The sequence below is a fragment of the Anolis carolinensis genome, chromosome 6 (genome assembly GCF_035594765.1).
Source record: "Anolis carolinensis isolate JA03-04 chromosome 6, rAnoCar3.1.pri, whole genome shotgun sequence".
In the NCBI taxonomy this organism is placed as follows: Eukaryota; Metazoa; Chordata; class Lepidosauria; order Squamata; family Dactyloidae; genus Anolis; species Anolis carolinensis.
In genome coordinates, this window is record NC_085846.1 from 115057975 (window position 1) to 115075014 (window position 17040).

Genomic DNA, 17040 nt, shown 5'->3' on the forward strand with positions numbered 1-17040 from the left:
ATTTCATAGGGTTTTCTTAGGGAAGGAATAATCAAAAGAACCAGTTTCTTCCTCTCTGACAGAATCATGGGAGTTGTAGTTTTACTTTCGCCTTCTGTGCCAAAGAGTACCAATGCCTCCCCAACCTACAACTCCTAAGATTCAAAAGCACCAAGCCATGGCAGTTAGTGTGCATCTATACTTTAGATTTAATGCAGTTTGACATCACTTTAACTGTTGTGGCTCATAACTATGGAATCTTAGGAGTTGTCAGTTTTCAACACATTTAGCCTTCTCTGCCAATGAGTGCTGCGACCTCACCAAACTACAACTCCTAAGATTGCATAGCATTGAATCACAGTACAGTAGAGTCTCACTTATCCAAGCTAAATGGGCCGGCAGAACCTTGAATAAGCGAATATCTTGGATAATAAAGAGGGATTAAGGAAAAGCCTATTAAACATAAAATGATGTTATGATTTTACAAATTAAGCACCAAAACATCATGTTATACAACAAATTTGACAGAAAAGGTAGTTCAATACGCAGTAATGTTATGTTGTAATTACTGTATTTACGAATGTAGCACCAAAATATCACGATATATTGAAAACATTGACTACAAAAATGGCTTGGATTATCCAGAAGCTTGGATAAGCGAGTCTTGGATAAGTAAGACTCTACTGTACTTAAAGTGGAGTCAAGCTGCATTAATTCTATAGTATTGATGCATCCAAAGCTCTCAACTCATTTCTCTTTGTGTGAATGAATAAGCTAAAGCAATTACACACACATACAAAGCATTGCTTCTTACATACCTAAAACGGTCAGCGTAGCTTTGGTTTCCGTGCTTCCAGCTTTGCATTTGTAGACACCGGAATCGCCGACATTCAGCTTCAGGATTTTGAGCTCCGCCGAGTATTTCTCCCTCTTGATCTTGAACCTCTCGGAGGCCTCGATGAGGGTATGGTCTCTGTACCACTCCACCGTCTTTGGGGAAGGCTTGAAGTCACAAGAGAGGACCACCGAGTGGGTTTCCATCACCACTTTGTCTTCCAGCTGCCGGGTAATGGTCACTTGGAGATCTACAAGGGTCGAAGAGGAAAGATAGTCAGAGAGATGGTCCTTCATCTTTCCCTTCTATCTAGCAGATATGGGCAAACTTTGGTCCTCCAGGTGCTTTGGACTTCAACTCCCACAATTCCTAACAGCCGGTAGGCTGTTAGAAATTGTGGGAGTTGAAGTCCAAAGCACCTGGAGGACCAAAGTTTGCCCATGCCTACTCTAGGCATAAAACCCCATTCGGTTACATCAAGCAAGACACAAGAAAACCATATGATAGCATCATCTTAGAATCACCATAGGTTGGAAATGATCTGAAGACCCACAACAACAAGGGACTTGGTTTTCTTTGGTATCATATCCTTGATGCTATAAAAGGAATACATTGCAATGCATTTCGCCCAGGTGAAAGGACATAAATCTAGCTGGCCGTATCTGTTAGGAAATGGAGTCAGGTACACAAGGCCTGGAACAATCCATTGTAATTTCAAGTACAACATAACTAGCAATTTACCTTTCACAACCAGGTTGGCTGAGGACTTGGATTTGCCAATGGCAAGCTGGATGGTGCCGGTCATGTCCACGTCAGTTTTCCTCAAGATCAGGCGATGGATCTTCCCTTCTTGCTCTATCAAAATGTCCTTGCTGGCTTGGAGGACCTCCCCGCGTAAGGACCACTTGGGGGGCTTCACCGACTGAATGGAGATTTCACACTCAAACCTGGCTTCTGCCGGCTCAATCACCTCAACGTCTTTCAGCTCCTTCACAATATTAATGGATTGCTCTGAAAGGAAGAACCGGAAGGAACCAAAGAGAAACATTACTTGCCTGTCCTATCAACATATTCAGGTTGAGCGTCCCTTATCCAAAATTCTTGGGACCACAAGTGTTTGGGATTTTGGGTTTTTTCCAGCTTTTGGAATTCCTGTCTTTACATGGCAGGGAGTTGGACTAGATGGCCCTTGCAATCTCTTCCAGCTCTATGACTTTATGACTATTTGATTATATATGTGCAAATTGACCGCAAAGCTGTTGAAATCTCCTAAGAAAAATCAATGGGGAAAAAGCAAACTTGCTTTAAAATTAATTGATTTATCCAACTTGTTTCATATAGGAAACTGGACCAAGAAAGGAATGGCAAAGAAAGGGCAAATGAGCAGGCCTGAAAACTAGACAATACTCTTTTATGTGCCATGAATCCCCACCATCAGCTCATCACCATATGCATTGCTCTGTTTTGGATGTCCCCAGACCCATATTTCAACCAAGAAGTAGGTTGTTACCTTCCACGTAGAACTGAGCACTGCTCTTCTCGTCGATGGCATCACAGGTATAGATGCCCTCATCTTCAAACTCCGCCTCGTTGATGAGGAGCTTCCTGTAGACCCCGTCGCTCACCATCTCGTACTTCTGGCCCGGATGGATCTCCTTGTTATCCTTGTACCATTTGACCTCAGCGTTGGCCCGAGATACTTGGCACTCCAGAAAGCCCCGGTGCTTCTCAATAGCGATTCTCACCCGGAGGGGTTTCACAAACCTTACGGGCAGTTCTGAAGGAAGAAATAATAATACTTCACATTTGGACAGTATTTTGAGGAATTCAAAGAGTTCCATATATATATAGACCTAGACCTGCTAATTTTGCAAATTAAGGACCAGGGAGGGACCAGAAACTGAAAATGGTTGAAAAGTGGTCTTTTTGAAGCTTTCAAATGGAATAGTGAACACTACATAGCTCAATACTATGAAATCCTTGATTTAACAGAGAAAGCAAAAGACTTTGTAAAACTATAATTCCCAGGACTCCATAGCATTGAGCCATGGCAGTTCAAGTGGTGTCATAGATGTCGAGGTGGGATAGGTGTGTGATTTATAGCTTTCCTTCACCAACTACACCCTCCCTAGATACGCTACCCATCGAACTGATTGTCTCAGAAGCAAGCCAGAAAAATAAACCCATACAAAGCAGAGTGCTTATCAGTTGTCAGCAGAGTATAACTGCACTGCTTGATCTTGTGCTGCTCACTGTTTAAGAAAACTCTCTGATTCAGTTTTCATCCAAACTCATAGGAGGCTTTTAATCTTCACACATTGCTCTATACACAAAATTCAATCTCCTATCAATCCCCTGATCTCCTATCAGTCAATGGCACATACAGCGATATACTCATGACATAGGTAAAAGATTTCAGCAACAGATATATGGCAAGAAGCAAGAGAATTATGGCAAGAGAAGGAATGCATGCTTCCTACCCTCTTTTAAACCTATTGCTTGCTTATCATTACCCAGGTACAAAAGTGAATGATACATCCCTAGTCACGACTGTCTCATAGTCATGACGCAGCTTCCTCAGTGTGTCCCTTAAGTTACACATCACCACATACTTAACCATTCAGCAGGTGTGTAACCACATGTCCAATAGGACTGTATTTTCCACCAGTTTTTACACAAAAGGGTTACAGCCAATGCATTCTTGTCTAAGAATGGATTATCTATCTAACAATAGAATTATAGAATCATATACAGTAATATTAGAGTTGGAAGAGACCACATTGGTAATCTAGTCCAACCCGCTGACATGCAGGAAAAGCACAATCAAAGCACCCCTGTCAAGCTGCAGGGATAGCTAACACTCCAGAAGACAGGAGCAGAATTCAAAACGATCTTGACAGACTAGAGAGATGGGCCGAAACTAACAAAATGAAGTTCAACAGGGACAAATGCAAGATACTTCACTTCGGCAGAAAAAATGGAAATCAAAGATACAGAATGGGGGACGCCTGGCTTGACAGCAGTGTGTGCGAAAAAGACCTTGGAGTCCTCGTGGACAACAAGTTAAACATGAGCCAACAATGTGATGCGGCTGCTAAAAAAGCCAATGGGATTCTGGCCTGCATCAATAGGGGAATAGCGTCTAGATCCAGGGAAGTTATGCTCCCCCTCTATTCTGCCTTGGTCAGACCACACCTGGAATACTGTGTCCAATTTTGGGCACCACAGTTGAAGGGAGATGTTGACAAGCTGGAAAGCGTCCAGAGGAGGGCGACTAAAATGATTAAGGGTCTGGAGAACAAGCCCTATGAGGAGCGGCTTAAAGAGCTGGGCATGTTTAGCCTGCAGAAGAGAAGGCTGAGAGGAGACATGATAGCCATGTACAAATACGTGAAGGGAAGTCATAGGGAAGAGGGAGCAAGCTTGTTTTCTGCTGCCCTGCAGACTAGGACACGGAACAATGGCTTCAAACTACAGGAAAGGAGATTCCACCTGAACATCAGGAAGAACTTCCTCACAGTGAGAAGGGCTGTTCGACAGTGGAACTCTCTCCCCGGGGCCGTGGTGGAGGCTCCTTCCTTGGAGGCTTTTAAGCAGAGGCTGGATGGCCATCTGTCGGGGGTGCTTTGAATGCGATTTCCTGCTTCTTAGCAGGGGGTTGGACTAGATGGCCCATGTGGTCTCTTCCAACTCTACTATTCTATGATTCTATGATTCTATGATTAATTTTGCATTAATTCAACACTGTGAATCACCCTGAATCCCCTTTAAAATAATATAAATAAATAAATTCTACCATTTAGATACATTCTTCCTCAGAATGTCACACTAGGTGAATTGTAAATTAATTAATGTCAATGGCATCCAATTAAGTGATCAAAGAGCCATTTCTCTTCTTTGAGAATTCTCCAACTTGGGCTCTACTAAGAAATACTAGTCCTTACCTTTCACTTTAAGTTTTGCTCGGGATTCTGCTGTTTCGGCAACAAATTTGATCTCCGCAGAGTCCTCCACTTCCACACTTCTGTAGACAAGCTGGTAGCTCTTTCCTGCAAAGGCAAATCCATAGGTGAAATAAATCAATAGATATATTAAAATTTTTGTTGGGGATTGCTATTGGCTGTTCAGTTGGACTGAAGTGATTCATGGATACGACTCCCCAAAAGGCAAGATATGCATTCATTTATTGTATCCATGGTTTGTCTCTTTGTGATCGCCCTAAAAAAAATCAACTTATCTATGAATTAATTGATTTAGAAATCATTTCTTATTTATCTCTCATTCTGATGACCCTGCAATCTGCTTTGGTGTAGCCCTAATCCAAAACACTTTCTCTTAAAATTTATTTGGGTAAATCTGCCTTAAAAACACACACACATCAGGACTGGAAACACAACCATCTTAAAATGCCTTTTATGAAAAATTTCATCCAATTGGACTTTCTGCACACAACTAAGAAATCAGGCTAAAGGGAACACCAAAATTCAACTGGAATGGCTCTCAAGCTCTTAATAGAGCATCTTAGATCAAAATATTTATTTATCTTATTGAAGAACACTCAATGTCAAACTAAAATTCCCAATATTCCATGCATCTCCATGTTCAGCAAGTCCAAACAAATCGAGTCTCTCTTCATTGATTTCCCCAACATTTTGTTCATAACATACAACCACCCCAAGAGTTGGCCAGCCGTTGTCTTTTCCCCTACCATCTTGACGCAGCTTGATGTTGTCCCCTGCCCGGATTTTGTGTTCGTTGCTGAACCACTGTGTTTCCACCTCATCGTGTGAAATCTCACAAAGGAATGACGCACTCTCTTTCTCGCTCACTTCCAAGTCTTCAAGTGGCTTCACGATCTTGATGTCTCGGGCTAAAGAGACACAGAGACATGTTTGTTGCAGCATATTTATTGCTTCTCCTTTCCAAGACAAGTTGCTTCCAACTTTAGATGAATCTACACTATAGAATTAATGCAGCTTGACACTATTTTAACTGTCTTGACTCAAAGATATGGAATCTTGGGAGCTGCATTTCTGCAAGGTCCTTAGCTGTCTCTGGCAAATGGTGTCACCAAGCTACAACTCCCATGACTCCATTGCAATGAACCATGGTACCGAAAGTGGTGCCAAAATGTATCAATTCTGCAACATAGATACATCCTCTGCAAACCAAATGGGATGCAAGACTTATAATGTCAATTAATACAGAGAATGTAACTTTCGCAGGTTAATTTGCTGATTTGATAGGTTCTTTTAAATAATTTCTAGGTCCTCCAGCAGATTGGAGGACCTAAAGATTGCTAAAGAGATCACTTCTCACTTTGTAGGTCCTCTGGTGCAATTCTATGTTCAACGTCCAGTGGAAGTTGACCATTAAATTGTGCTGGAGGCTTGCACTGATATGAAGTGACCAATAGCACTTTATCTGCATCACATTATTTAATGTTAGAATGACAGTCACAGATATGCATTTCTAAGCTGGCTATAAGGATGAGTATCCTATCTAGAAAGTATTCCTCCTTGCTTTGGAAACATACCTTGGATCTCCAAGTCAGCAATGCTCTTGTCATCATCGGCATCGCACATATATTTCCCTCGGTCTTCGTATTCACATTTGTGAATGGTGAGGCTTCTCTTTGTCCCCCGGGCCCCCATTACGATTCTTTTATTTGGCCTCAGCTCAACTCCATCCTAGAAGGAAGATGTTCAGATTGGAGTTGGCAATCGCAAGCTCTTCACAGTTTAGATAAAATCACATGCCCTTGATTTTGTCAAAATCAGAATGTTCTATATTATCTCATTTAGCATACTTCTAAACTTCATAAAACTTTTTTCCCAAATAAGATATAATTAAGTCAAATGTCTAGGACTTTATAATAGCTGTTAGTGATTTCCCAGACAGATTCATCACAAACAACTGGATAGGAATCGAAGTTCCTCCACTTTTTGCAAAACTCAAAAAGACAATTAACTTCAACATCTATTCTTAGAAAATTAATTCAGTACCTTACGCCACTTCACTTCTGCATTAGCCCTGGACAGTTCACACTCAAAGGTGACTTCATCCTTGTGCTGAGCTTTGAGATCTACCAGGGGTTTGATTATTTTCACTGGACTTTCTGAAAGAGAGAATGAAAAGGAGCCCTGGGTTTGTGGAAAACATCATGAGATGAGTATGAGATGGTCTGACCATCAGGTTAGATGCACAATAAAAATGTTGTTTTGTGGAGATAAAACCAGAGCCATTGTCAAAACCCATATTCAGGTCTCAAAAATGTGGATTGGAGATTAAAATGACAGTATCTCTAGAAGGAGCTAGAACATCTTATTTCCTACAATGCAACTTCCATATTCAGAAATAACTACTTCTGGAAGTTACTATAGAGTAGCCCTGGGGAACTTAGCAAATTTCTAGAAAGGTATTTTTATCAGGAATTTTCTAGGTACTCAGCACATGTTAACTTCTAGTTGAAGCATAACCATAGGTATCAGTTCTGTGGTTATAGGAGTCGTATTGTCTTGAAAGCCACATTGAAAACATTCTGAGAACAAGGATCTCAGCTAATGCACAACTAGGTCTGCTAACTAACTGCTGTTCCAAAGATAAATTCTGCAGGTCATTGATATCTGGGGTTGCAATGTTCCATATTGCAGAAATGTGTTTCTCACTGATTTTTTTTTTGTGTGTCAGGAGCAACTGGAGTTGCTTCTGGAGTGAGAGAATTGGCCATCTGTAAGGACGTTGCCCAGGAGATGCCCAGATGTTTTGATGTTTACCATCCTTGTGGGAGGCTTCTCTCATGTCTCCGCATGGAGCTGGAGCTGATAGAGGGAGCTCATCCACGCTCTCCCTGGGTGGGATTCGAACCTGGCAGCTTTCAGGTCAGCAACCCAACCTTCAAGTCATGAGGCTTTTATCCCCTAGGCCGCCGGAGGCTCCTTTCTCACTGATGTATTAGCTATTATTAAAGATACAGATGATAAGGAGTAATAAACTGAAACAGTGCTTGTAAGATCTTATCAACAGAACAGCAGCAAAGGGTGGTGGTAAGAAAATGGGACAGACACTCCACTCTTTTGTTTTGATGCCTATATGGCATGTTTTAAGCCAATCATCTGTAGAGAAGATGAGGTTCCAAAACACATAAACATTTTACTTTTTTGTCATTCATGGACTGCTATTTGAAGGGGGGCGTGCACCCAATAGCTGTTGCTTCAAATGCAAACTTCCTTGCTCTCGAGATTTGCTGTCTTCCTTTCTGGAACCAGAAAAGAAGCATCTCACCTACCTTTGACGTTAAGTCTTCCTGTGGTGTGAACCCCTTCCGCCTTGAAGGCGATGAGACCCGAATCCTCCATGGCCAGTTTGGAGAGGGTCAGCGAATGCTTCTTCCCTTTGGCGCTAATGAGGCAGTTCTCCTTGGGCTTCAGCCTCAAGCCGTCCTTCATCCAGGTCCCTTCCACATTTTCATGGGACAACTCCACCTCAAAAGTGACGGCTTCTTTTTCGTGGACATCCATGGGTTGCAAGCCCTTCACCACCTTGATGGGCCTCACTGAAGGGACAAAGATGAAGAACTAGCTAGATCTTCCATTCAAGAGAATATGGAAACTGAACTAAGAAAACAATACGGGAGGATGAAGTAGAGCAGTGGTTCTCAACCTGTGGGTCCCCAGATGTTTTGGCCTTCAACTCCCAGAAATCACAACAACTGGTAAACTGGCTAGGATTTCTGGGAGTTGTAGGCCAAAACACCTGAAGACCCACAGGTTGAGAACCACTGAAGTAGAGGAGCTATGAGAACATAAGCTCATGGCCAAAGTAGGCAAGTATGCTAAGATATAAGACCTAAGAACTTTGTTTTGATCCTGTTGTACCTCACCTCAAATCACAAGGAGAGGCAGGTAATAAATTATTGTTGTTGTTTTCACAAAGCACGCATATCGCATTTCAATATAATTTTAACTGTTATAAGCTCAGCCTACCACATTCTAGGGTATGTAGTTTTGTGAGGCACTGAAGCTTTTTGGAAGGGAATTTTAAGTCTCTCATAAAACTGCAAATCCCAAAGAAATTCTCCTGTTCCATATCTGGGACTGTTTCAGAGCACAGCAGTCTAAATTATTTCAGTAGGTGTAGATGCATCCTCAACTAAAGAAACAAGCTTGCAGAGGTTGATTATCCCTCGTCCAAAATGCCTGGGACCATAAGTGGTTTAGATTTTGAATATTATCCCTAGTTTTAAGCATACCTGCATTTGCATATATGCACATAATGACCTGTCTTGGAGATAGGACTCAATTTCGTCAATTCTAAGACATACCCTTTCCCTGTATAAACATTTCTAAAAATGGGGTGTCTTAGAATTGCAGGTGTTTTTCTTTTAAAATTAAAAAAAATTATGTTAAAGCTACTGAAATTAGTCTTACAATCAATGGTTTTTTTAGAATGGACCGATTTATGGCTAAAGCATGGGGTTTCTTGGACGAATGGATCTAACCATGTTTTAAATTTTTATATTATATTTAATAATTTTTAATTGATTCTATGTACTGTTGTGATTTTTAACTAGGCATTGAATTTGTTGCCATGTGTTGTAAGCCGCCCTGAGTCCCTTCGCGTGAGAAGAGCGGGATATAAATGTTGGAATTAATTAATTAATTAATTAATTAAAGAAATGTTGTGTTTTTAATAACTGTGCCTGAAATAAAGTTTGTAAACATAGAATCATTTTCAGAAAGCAAGAAATGACTAGTTGGTTCTGTGGGCATTTGATTTGCTCTTCAGCTTTCGTCTTTCTGAGATACATATTTTCCCAGGCTCTGCCCTCTAATGTCATATTTGCCTTTGACTAAATTTATGGCTGGCTCTGCAAGGAACCTTTTCTGACATCTCCCTGTCTAAGAGGCAAGGATTCCAAAAACTCCAGCATACCTGTTATAAGGATGACCTTTGGGCTGGGTCAATGGATATCTCGTCCCTTGAGGTGGGGAATGTGCTTACAGGGACACTGCGGTTATTTTGGGGAAGGGCTGAGGAGGAAGAGATTAGCAAAAAGCACCAACTCAACATGCTTAGGGACAACCCAAGCAGCTGCTTGTCCTGTGGTACAGTAGGAGACAGAAGCAAAAGCACTTTTTGTCTTGGAAATCAGACTCGGGGCCCTTCCACACAGCCATATAACCCAGAATACCAAGGCAGATAACCCACAATATCTGCTTTGAATTGAGTTATCTGAGTCCACACTACCATATAATCCAGTTCAATGTGGATTTTATACAGCTGTATGGAAGGGGCCTCAGTCACTCCAACATAATGGAATGGGCTACATGTCTACATTGGGATATTGAAAATTAATCATATCCACACAATGTTAAATACTCAATGTGATTCTTTGATCCACTACAGCTATCTAGTCCAACCCTATATTAATTGGATGCTTGGAAATGGATCTAGGGCCTTCTGTATGGAAAGGATGTGCTGGACGTGGGACTAGCCCCCTTTCCTCAAAATTGGAAATGAATAGCTGGCAGCAAAATTTTTGGAATATTTCAGGTTTCCAGATAATGGACACTCAACTTTTTGAGAGGCACAATTTGCATTTCTAAAATGCCTTTCTGCATAAGGAGATATATATGACAATTCTGACTTACTTTCCACAGTTAGTTTTGCCTGGGTCTTGTCATGGAGGGTCTCACAGGCATAAAAACCACGGTCCCCGCAGGCAGCACTCTTGATCACGAGGCTGTGCTTTGTCCCCTCGGCCTTGATCTCCATGTTGGCATCTGAATGGAGCAGACTGCCATTCTTCACCCACTTCACCTCCGTGGTGGCTTTTGAGAGCTCTACTTCTAGCGTCACTGTCTCCTTCTCCTCCACCGTTTTGGCTTCCAGTTTTTTCACGAACAAGGCTGGGGCTTCTGTATACAACATAATCATAGCAATGTCATTTTGGAAGGGCCCAGTAAAGACAACCACAGTTAGTCATAGCTCAAAATTACCTTGCACTAAAGGTTATCTAGAAAGAGAAGGACCATGGCAGGTAGCCATGTCTACATGGACACCACAGTCAAAGAAGGATGTTGACAAGTTGGAAGGTGTCTAGAGAAGGACAAATAATGTAGGAGAACATCTGGAAACTATGAATCTCTATGAGGGGCAACGTAAGGATCTGGGTACGTTTAGCCTGGAGTAGAAAATGTTAAGGAGGGACATGATAGCCATGTTTAAATATATTAAAGAGGTCATATTGAGGAAGGGCAAGCTTGTTTTCTTTTGCTCCAGAGAAGAGGACATGAAGAAGAGGATTAAAACTGTAGGAAACCAAGCCTTAGGAGAAACAATTTGTTAATGTGGGATTTGTGTATTGATAGTGTTTAAATGCAATTTGTGTCTTGGTTTGTATTGCATACTGATTGCATCATCCAGAGTGTACTATAGTCTGTAAAGAGTTAATTACTGAGAAGCTGTGATGACCTTGATGTGTGGCTGGAACTGGGGAGTGTCCAGACACAAGTGTGTATGCTTTACTGATTGCATCTGTTCAGTTCTGTTCTGTTCTGTCTGCCTAGAGTGAGAGTCCTGTGTCTATTGTCTGCAAGCCTGTTTGTCTTGTACAGTAAAACTTTGTATATAGTTTTGCCAACATCTCTGGGTGTCTCTTCGTTCTCCACTCCTCTGACTCCATCCAACTGCTGCTGCGCTGTGTAAATTACTCTGACACAAATTAGAACATGTTCAACTTGGAGAAAAGGTGACATGGTAGCTTTTTTAAAACATGTTTCCTGCAACTCCAGAGATCAGACCATGAACAAACAGAGAAAAAAGATAAACCGTTTAGACATTAAGAAGAACTTCTTGATTGTCAGAGCTATCCAAAAATGGAACAGACTACATCAGTGGATACTGGACTCGCCTTCTTTGGAGGTTTTTAAATAGAAGTTGGACAACTATTTTTTGAATGTGCTTTAATCATATATTCCTACATAGCAGAGAGCTGACTTTGTAGTCCCTTCCAACCCTATGATTTTATGTCATATAAAGGAGACAGTGTGTTCCATTGTTGAATTCCCTTCGAGTGAAAACTAGAACCTCAGAGAGACCTTCTGGGACCCATTCTGGCCGGATGTCACCAAGATAATCCACCCTGTAATGTCAACCCCATGTTTTGCTTCTTTCCATTACTCACCTTCAACCTTGAGGTTGGCCTTGCTCTGCACCCCTTCTGCATCTGCCGTGATTTCGCCAGAATCTTCCAGGCTCAGGTCAGTGATAGTGAGGCTGTGGTTTGAGTCCTTCTGGAAAATGTTGTATTTCTTGCTGGCTTCAATTTTGTTTCCATTGCAGCTCCATGTGACGGCTGCATCATTGGGGGAAACAACACATTTGAAGAAGGCTTCCTTGCCTTCTTCACCGACTATATTGTGGAGGCCTTTGACAAACTTCACCACTCTGGGCACTGGGGAAGAAGACAATTCTGTGTCAGCACATCATCATCATCATCATCATCATGAATATATATCATTCACTTCTTTTTTCCCAGTTGGACCGCAGTTACTGGAAACTCTGGATATGACCAAATGCCACTAAGTTAGTTTACTTTTGGTAGCAAAAATTGGCTTGGAAGGCCTCCAGCGATATGCCATAGAGTTGCATTGGGACATCTTCCAATGCAATTCTATGGTAACATTCATGTAAAGCATACCATACAATCACTTAAAAGACCCAGAAAATTCCAAGAGAGACCACATTTCCCCAGGCATGGGTAAGTGACACCACATATATGGTTTCCAAGAAGACAGAGTTTTAATATATTCCCATAGAGTGGCGATTTCTGAGGATATTCTTTTGCATGAAAATATTTATTTGTGTATTTATGACATTTCTACCCCACCTTTCTCAATCCAGGAGGGGACTCAAGGCGGCTATAAATATTATAAATACACAATGTGTATTTATAAAGAAAAGCATTGTTTTCAGATAGACTCATGAAAGGTTTTGGGGGCTTTTTGCACCCTTCCCTCCCAGTATTTTTTATTTAAGTCACACCCTTGCTTGTATAGAAATAGCATTTGTGTACAGGACAAAAATGTGGATTTCACACATACAAAATATGAAACGGAATAGAGAGGTACTATGACTTCCCCTGATCCAGGCACTAGACTCCTACTGATGCAGCCTAGAATTGCACAGCTTTTTGTACCATTACATCACAGTGTTGACTCATGTTCAGCTCGTAATGTACTGCTTTCAAACCAGGTGTCACCTATCCTGTTTCTATTCATTTAATTTCACTGTGCTAGTTTGGGCTCATCTCTCTCATCTGTTAAGGCAGTGGTGCTCAACCTGTGGATCCTCAGATGTTTTGGCCTTCAACTTCCAGAAATCCTAAGAGCTGGTAAACTGGCTGGGATTTCTGGGAGTTGTAGGCCAAATCACTTGGGGACCCACAGGTTGAGAACCACTGTGTTAAGGTCATTTTGGATCTTGACCCTGTCCTTTGAGGCATGTGCCATCCCTCCTAATTTGTTGTCATCATCACATTTGCTAAGAAGGCCCAGCTATGAACAATGAACATACTACCCGAGCCATACCTATGGGGGTGACCTGAATGCTGCACTTATCATCTTTGGTTTCGCAGCAGTAGCTTCCTTTATCTTCTGCCCGGAGCCCTGCAATGGTCAAAACACGCTTTTCGCCGATCTCACGCATCTGGCAACGCTTGTCCGCTTTGAGCTCCACTCCATCCTTGCGCCAGACAACGTCGCCCTTCGTCTGGCTGAGCTCACAGCTCAGAGTCAAGCTCCCGCCAATCTCCGCTTTAACTGGCTCTAGCTTCTTGGCAAATTTGACTGGGACTTCTAGGGTTAAATGGGGAGAAAGTACGCTATCAGATGAGACCTCTGGATATCTCATGTGTGCAACAGTTTGGATGGTCTCTCATTGCATTTGCAAAAACTTCTTTTAAAAGTCTAGTTTTTTCCAACAATGATGAAAACAGGACCATATATATCTGCACTGCAGAATTATAGCAATTTGACACCACATGAATGGCCATGGCTTAACGCTATGGAATTCGAGGGTTTGTATTTTTGGAAGATATTTACCCTTCTCTGTCAGAGAGCTCTGGTGCGTGCCACAACAAACAACAAATCCATAGGATTCCATAAGATTAATCTATAGCAGTTAAACTGGTGCCAAATGCTATATTTTAGCAGTGGATGAAAAGCATCCACATTTATGGCTTTCATATTTGTGGATTTGGTTATTCAAAGAATTAATTCATATATCCTCTGTGGGAATCTAGATCTTCCAGTGTGGACTCTGTGGTCAATTTCCACCAGAAGGTAACCACAGAGTCATGCTGGAAGAGCCAGGGTGAATACCGCTAGAAAGAGCACAATTTGTAGATCCTCTAGTAGAAGCTGAGCATGGAGTCCTGCTGGAGAACGTACTTTCCTAGGAAGGCATGCTTGTGGGTTAAAAAATAAGATGTTTTAATGCAGTTTCATGGGCAGCCCTAACCCCAGCAAATGTGGAGGATGCACTATATTTCCCAATCTGTGCCCTCCTGATATTTTGGACTGCAACTCTTCACTGGGCAAGTCATAGGCTAACGGACACTGACATCCAAAGCAATTGCAAGACACCAAGATTTGGTACATTGTTCTTGGGTTGGGAGAAGCTTGGGCTGGTTAAACTTGATTTAACATTCACCTTAGATTACTCATTTGTATTCATCCTTGGAAGTCCACCTGGCTTGCACCTGTCTTACCAGATTCTCCATTTGGAACTCCATTTTTGATTAATCTAGAGATGTTTCCTCTCACCTTGGACCTGAACTTGGAACTGCTGCTTGTCACTCTTGGTCTCGCAGGTGTAAACACCAATATCCTTGACATCAGCCTGCTTCACAGTCAGGGTCCGGGAGGCTCCGTCTTTTTTCATCTCGTACTTCTTGTTGTCCTTGATTTCAATCCCATCCTTGAACCATTTGACCTCGACATTATCAGGCACCACAGAAGTTGACAGGACCACACTTTTTTGTTCCTGGACAACAATTTTTTCTTCCAGGGCAGGTTTTCTTTGGAATTTAGCCTCAGGTTCTATTAACAAGAATTAGAAAAGGAAGAAGTGGGTGGAGGATGAAGTAATAGCTATCATCGTAACTATTTTAAGTTATGCAACATGATCCTCATATCCATAAGTATATCCAGTTGTGACAAAATATGTCTTCTCTGAGCATTTTCTAGGTCTTCCAGCACAAATCTATGATTTTGTGTCCTTCATTTCAATTGTGACACAGACGGGAGAGCAATGAGTCACTGACCAGGAGGTCATAAGTTCGAGGCCCGCTCAGAACTATGTTGTTGTTCGTCTTTGTCCTGTGTTAAAAAGGCATTGAATGTTTGCCTAATATGTGTAATGTGATCTGCCCTGAGTCCCCTTCGGGGTGAGAAGGGCGGAATATAAATGATATAAATAAATAGATAAATAAATAAATAAATTGTTTTTGCAATTATCCACAATTTCTCATATCCACGCGAAGTTTGGGAATATTCCACTATAGATATCTGGGTCATACTTTATATCAGCCCAAGCTACACAAAAACTCCAGAGAACTAAATTAATAATGTGAATGCAAGGATGTGCTAATCAAATAATAATATTATCATAATAATGAATGTGTTGCCTGTGGTGGGATACAACATTGCTATGGAACTTGGCCTACCATTATCATAGTCCTCCAGGCAGTGGGCATTATTTCAGGCTCTGCTTTCTACTATAGTATATGGTAGCACCAAGAGCATGGCTTTTTAGTAAAACATACTGTTGTTGTGGGAAACAGACAGGGAAATCAACTAGGCTAAAAGATATTCCAACAAATCTATCCTCTTGGCTACTGGGATACTTCTGTGTTTTGAGAGGAAAAAACGTCCTGTGTCATTTTATTTGTGACCCATGATACGGCATACATTAATTTTACGTAAGTTGTCTCCATTCAAAAATTCCAAAAGATGACCATAAAGTTGCGTCAGAAGACCTAGAGATAGTACTTTTCTAGGCATTTGTAGGCCTTCTAGCATAATTCTGTGATCAACTCCTGGGAATTATGCTGCATCCCTTGATTTCATTTGTTTCACAGGGACACGTGAAATAGAATATTCTGGTGGCTTATGTCCTACATCCTTGATGTCACCTCTAATTGTACCACATACCCATGGGAATTCCATGGAAGATTATTCTAGGAAACCTTGACACACATGTCAGTGGTCATTCCAATGCCAACACAGGTCTCATATCATTTGGGTTCTTCACTGAGCTCTACCTTTCCTCCTGTGGAAGTGATGAACTTACCAACTGCTTCAACCTTGAAGGTCAGCTTCTGCCCGGCAGCTTCACAAGTGTAGGCCCCAGCATCCTTCTTCTCTACTTGTTCCAGGACCAGTTTTCGAGAGGTGCCCTTGGACTCCATCTTGACTTTTTTGTTGGAGCTGAGGAGCTTCCCGTCTTTGTACCACTTCACTTCCGTATCAGAGTTGGCCACCTCACAGGACAAAACGGTCTCCTCTTTCACAAGAGCTTTGACCTCTTTCTGCACCTTCTCCTTATTAGCAAAGATCTCTACAGGCTCTGTGAATTAGTAAGAAAGAAACAGTTGGAGGAGGATGGCTGTCTCCCTTACCAATTAAACCAGTTTGTGAGACCTAGCATGTCACCACACATTGATGGTGGGCATCCATGTTTATGTTTCATGATTATAATCTTTGTAGCACCATGGCAGAAATTGATAAGCATCTGGCATACTTCTGAGAACTCTATGAACTATATTTTTCAAAAGTGCTAGAAATATGAAGATTATTACCTGCTCTGTATGTCAATTACAACATTTTATGTAGAAGGGCAGTGTATGAATAATTTTATTTTTAAAGCTTTTCTATTAACTAAGCTCTTCCTTGGACATACTTATAGTTAATATTTTTCAATTAATCATAATTTATTTTGAGTCCCGCATGTGCCTGAAACTTTTCAAAATTGATTGCAGCTGGTCTATTCATTGTTTGGGATTTGACATGAATAATAAAGCATCATCTGCAAATAAATTTATTTTGGAGGGTATGATGTGATAGTTGGAGATACTTGAATTGGAAAATCAAACAGGATGTTTTTGAAATGTAGTTGGCCCTTCACATTTCACATCTCACTTTGACAAATTTGATTATTCT

General features: G+C 41.4%; 1 protein-coding gene across 12 annotated transcripts in view; it reads right to left on the reverse strand.

Moving 5' to 3' along the window:
* Nucleotides 1–17040, reverse strand: part of obscn (obscurin, cytoskeletal calmodulin and titin-interacting RhoGEF) — a 212538-nt gene that overhangs the window by 153461 nt on the left and 42037 nt on the right. For all 12 annotated transcript variants that reach the window (XM_062957387.1, XM_062957386.1, XM_062957385.1 and 9 more), the window contains exons 15-27: nt 16172–16447; nt 14644–14919; nt 13408–13674; nt 12003–12272; nt 10468–10734; nt 8103–8369; nt 6820–6932; nt 6351–6504; nt 5523–5684; nt 4759–4863; nt 2325–2591; nt 1556–1825; nt 798–1064 (exon numbers count right to left, since the gene is read on the reverse strand). In XM_062957387.1, the coding sequence (XP_062813457.1) occupies nt 798–1064; nt 1556–1825; nt 2325–2591; nt 4759–4863; nt 5523–5684; nt 6351–6504; nt 6820–6932; nt 8103–8369; nt 10468–10734; nt 12003–12272; nt 13408–13674; nt 14644–14919; nt 16172–16447 (2961 nt within the window). The remainder of the gene's footprint in view (nt 1–797; nt 1065–1555; nt 1826–2324; nt 2592–4758; nt 4864–5522; nt 5685–6350; nt 6505–6819; nt 6933–8102; nt 8370–10467; nt 10735–12002; nt 12273–13407; nt 13675–14643; nt 14920–16171; nt 16448–17040) is intronic.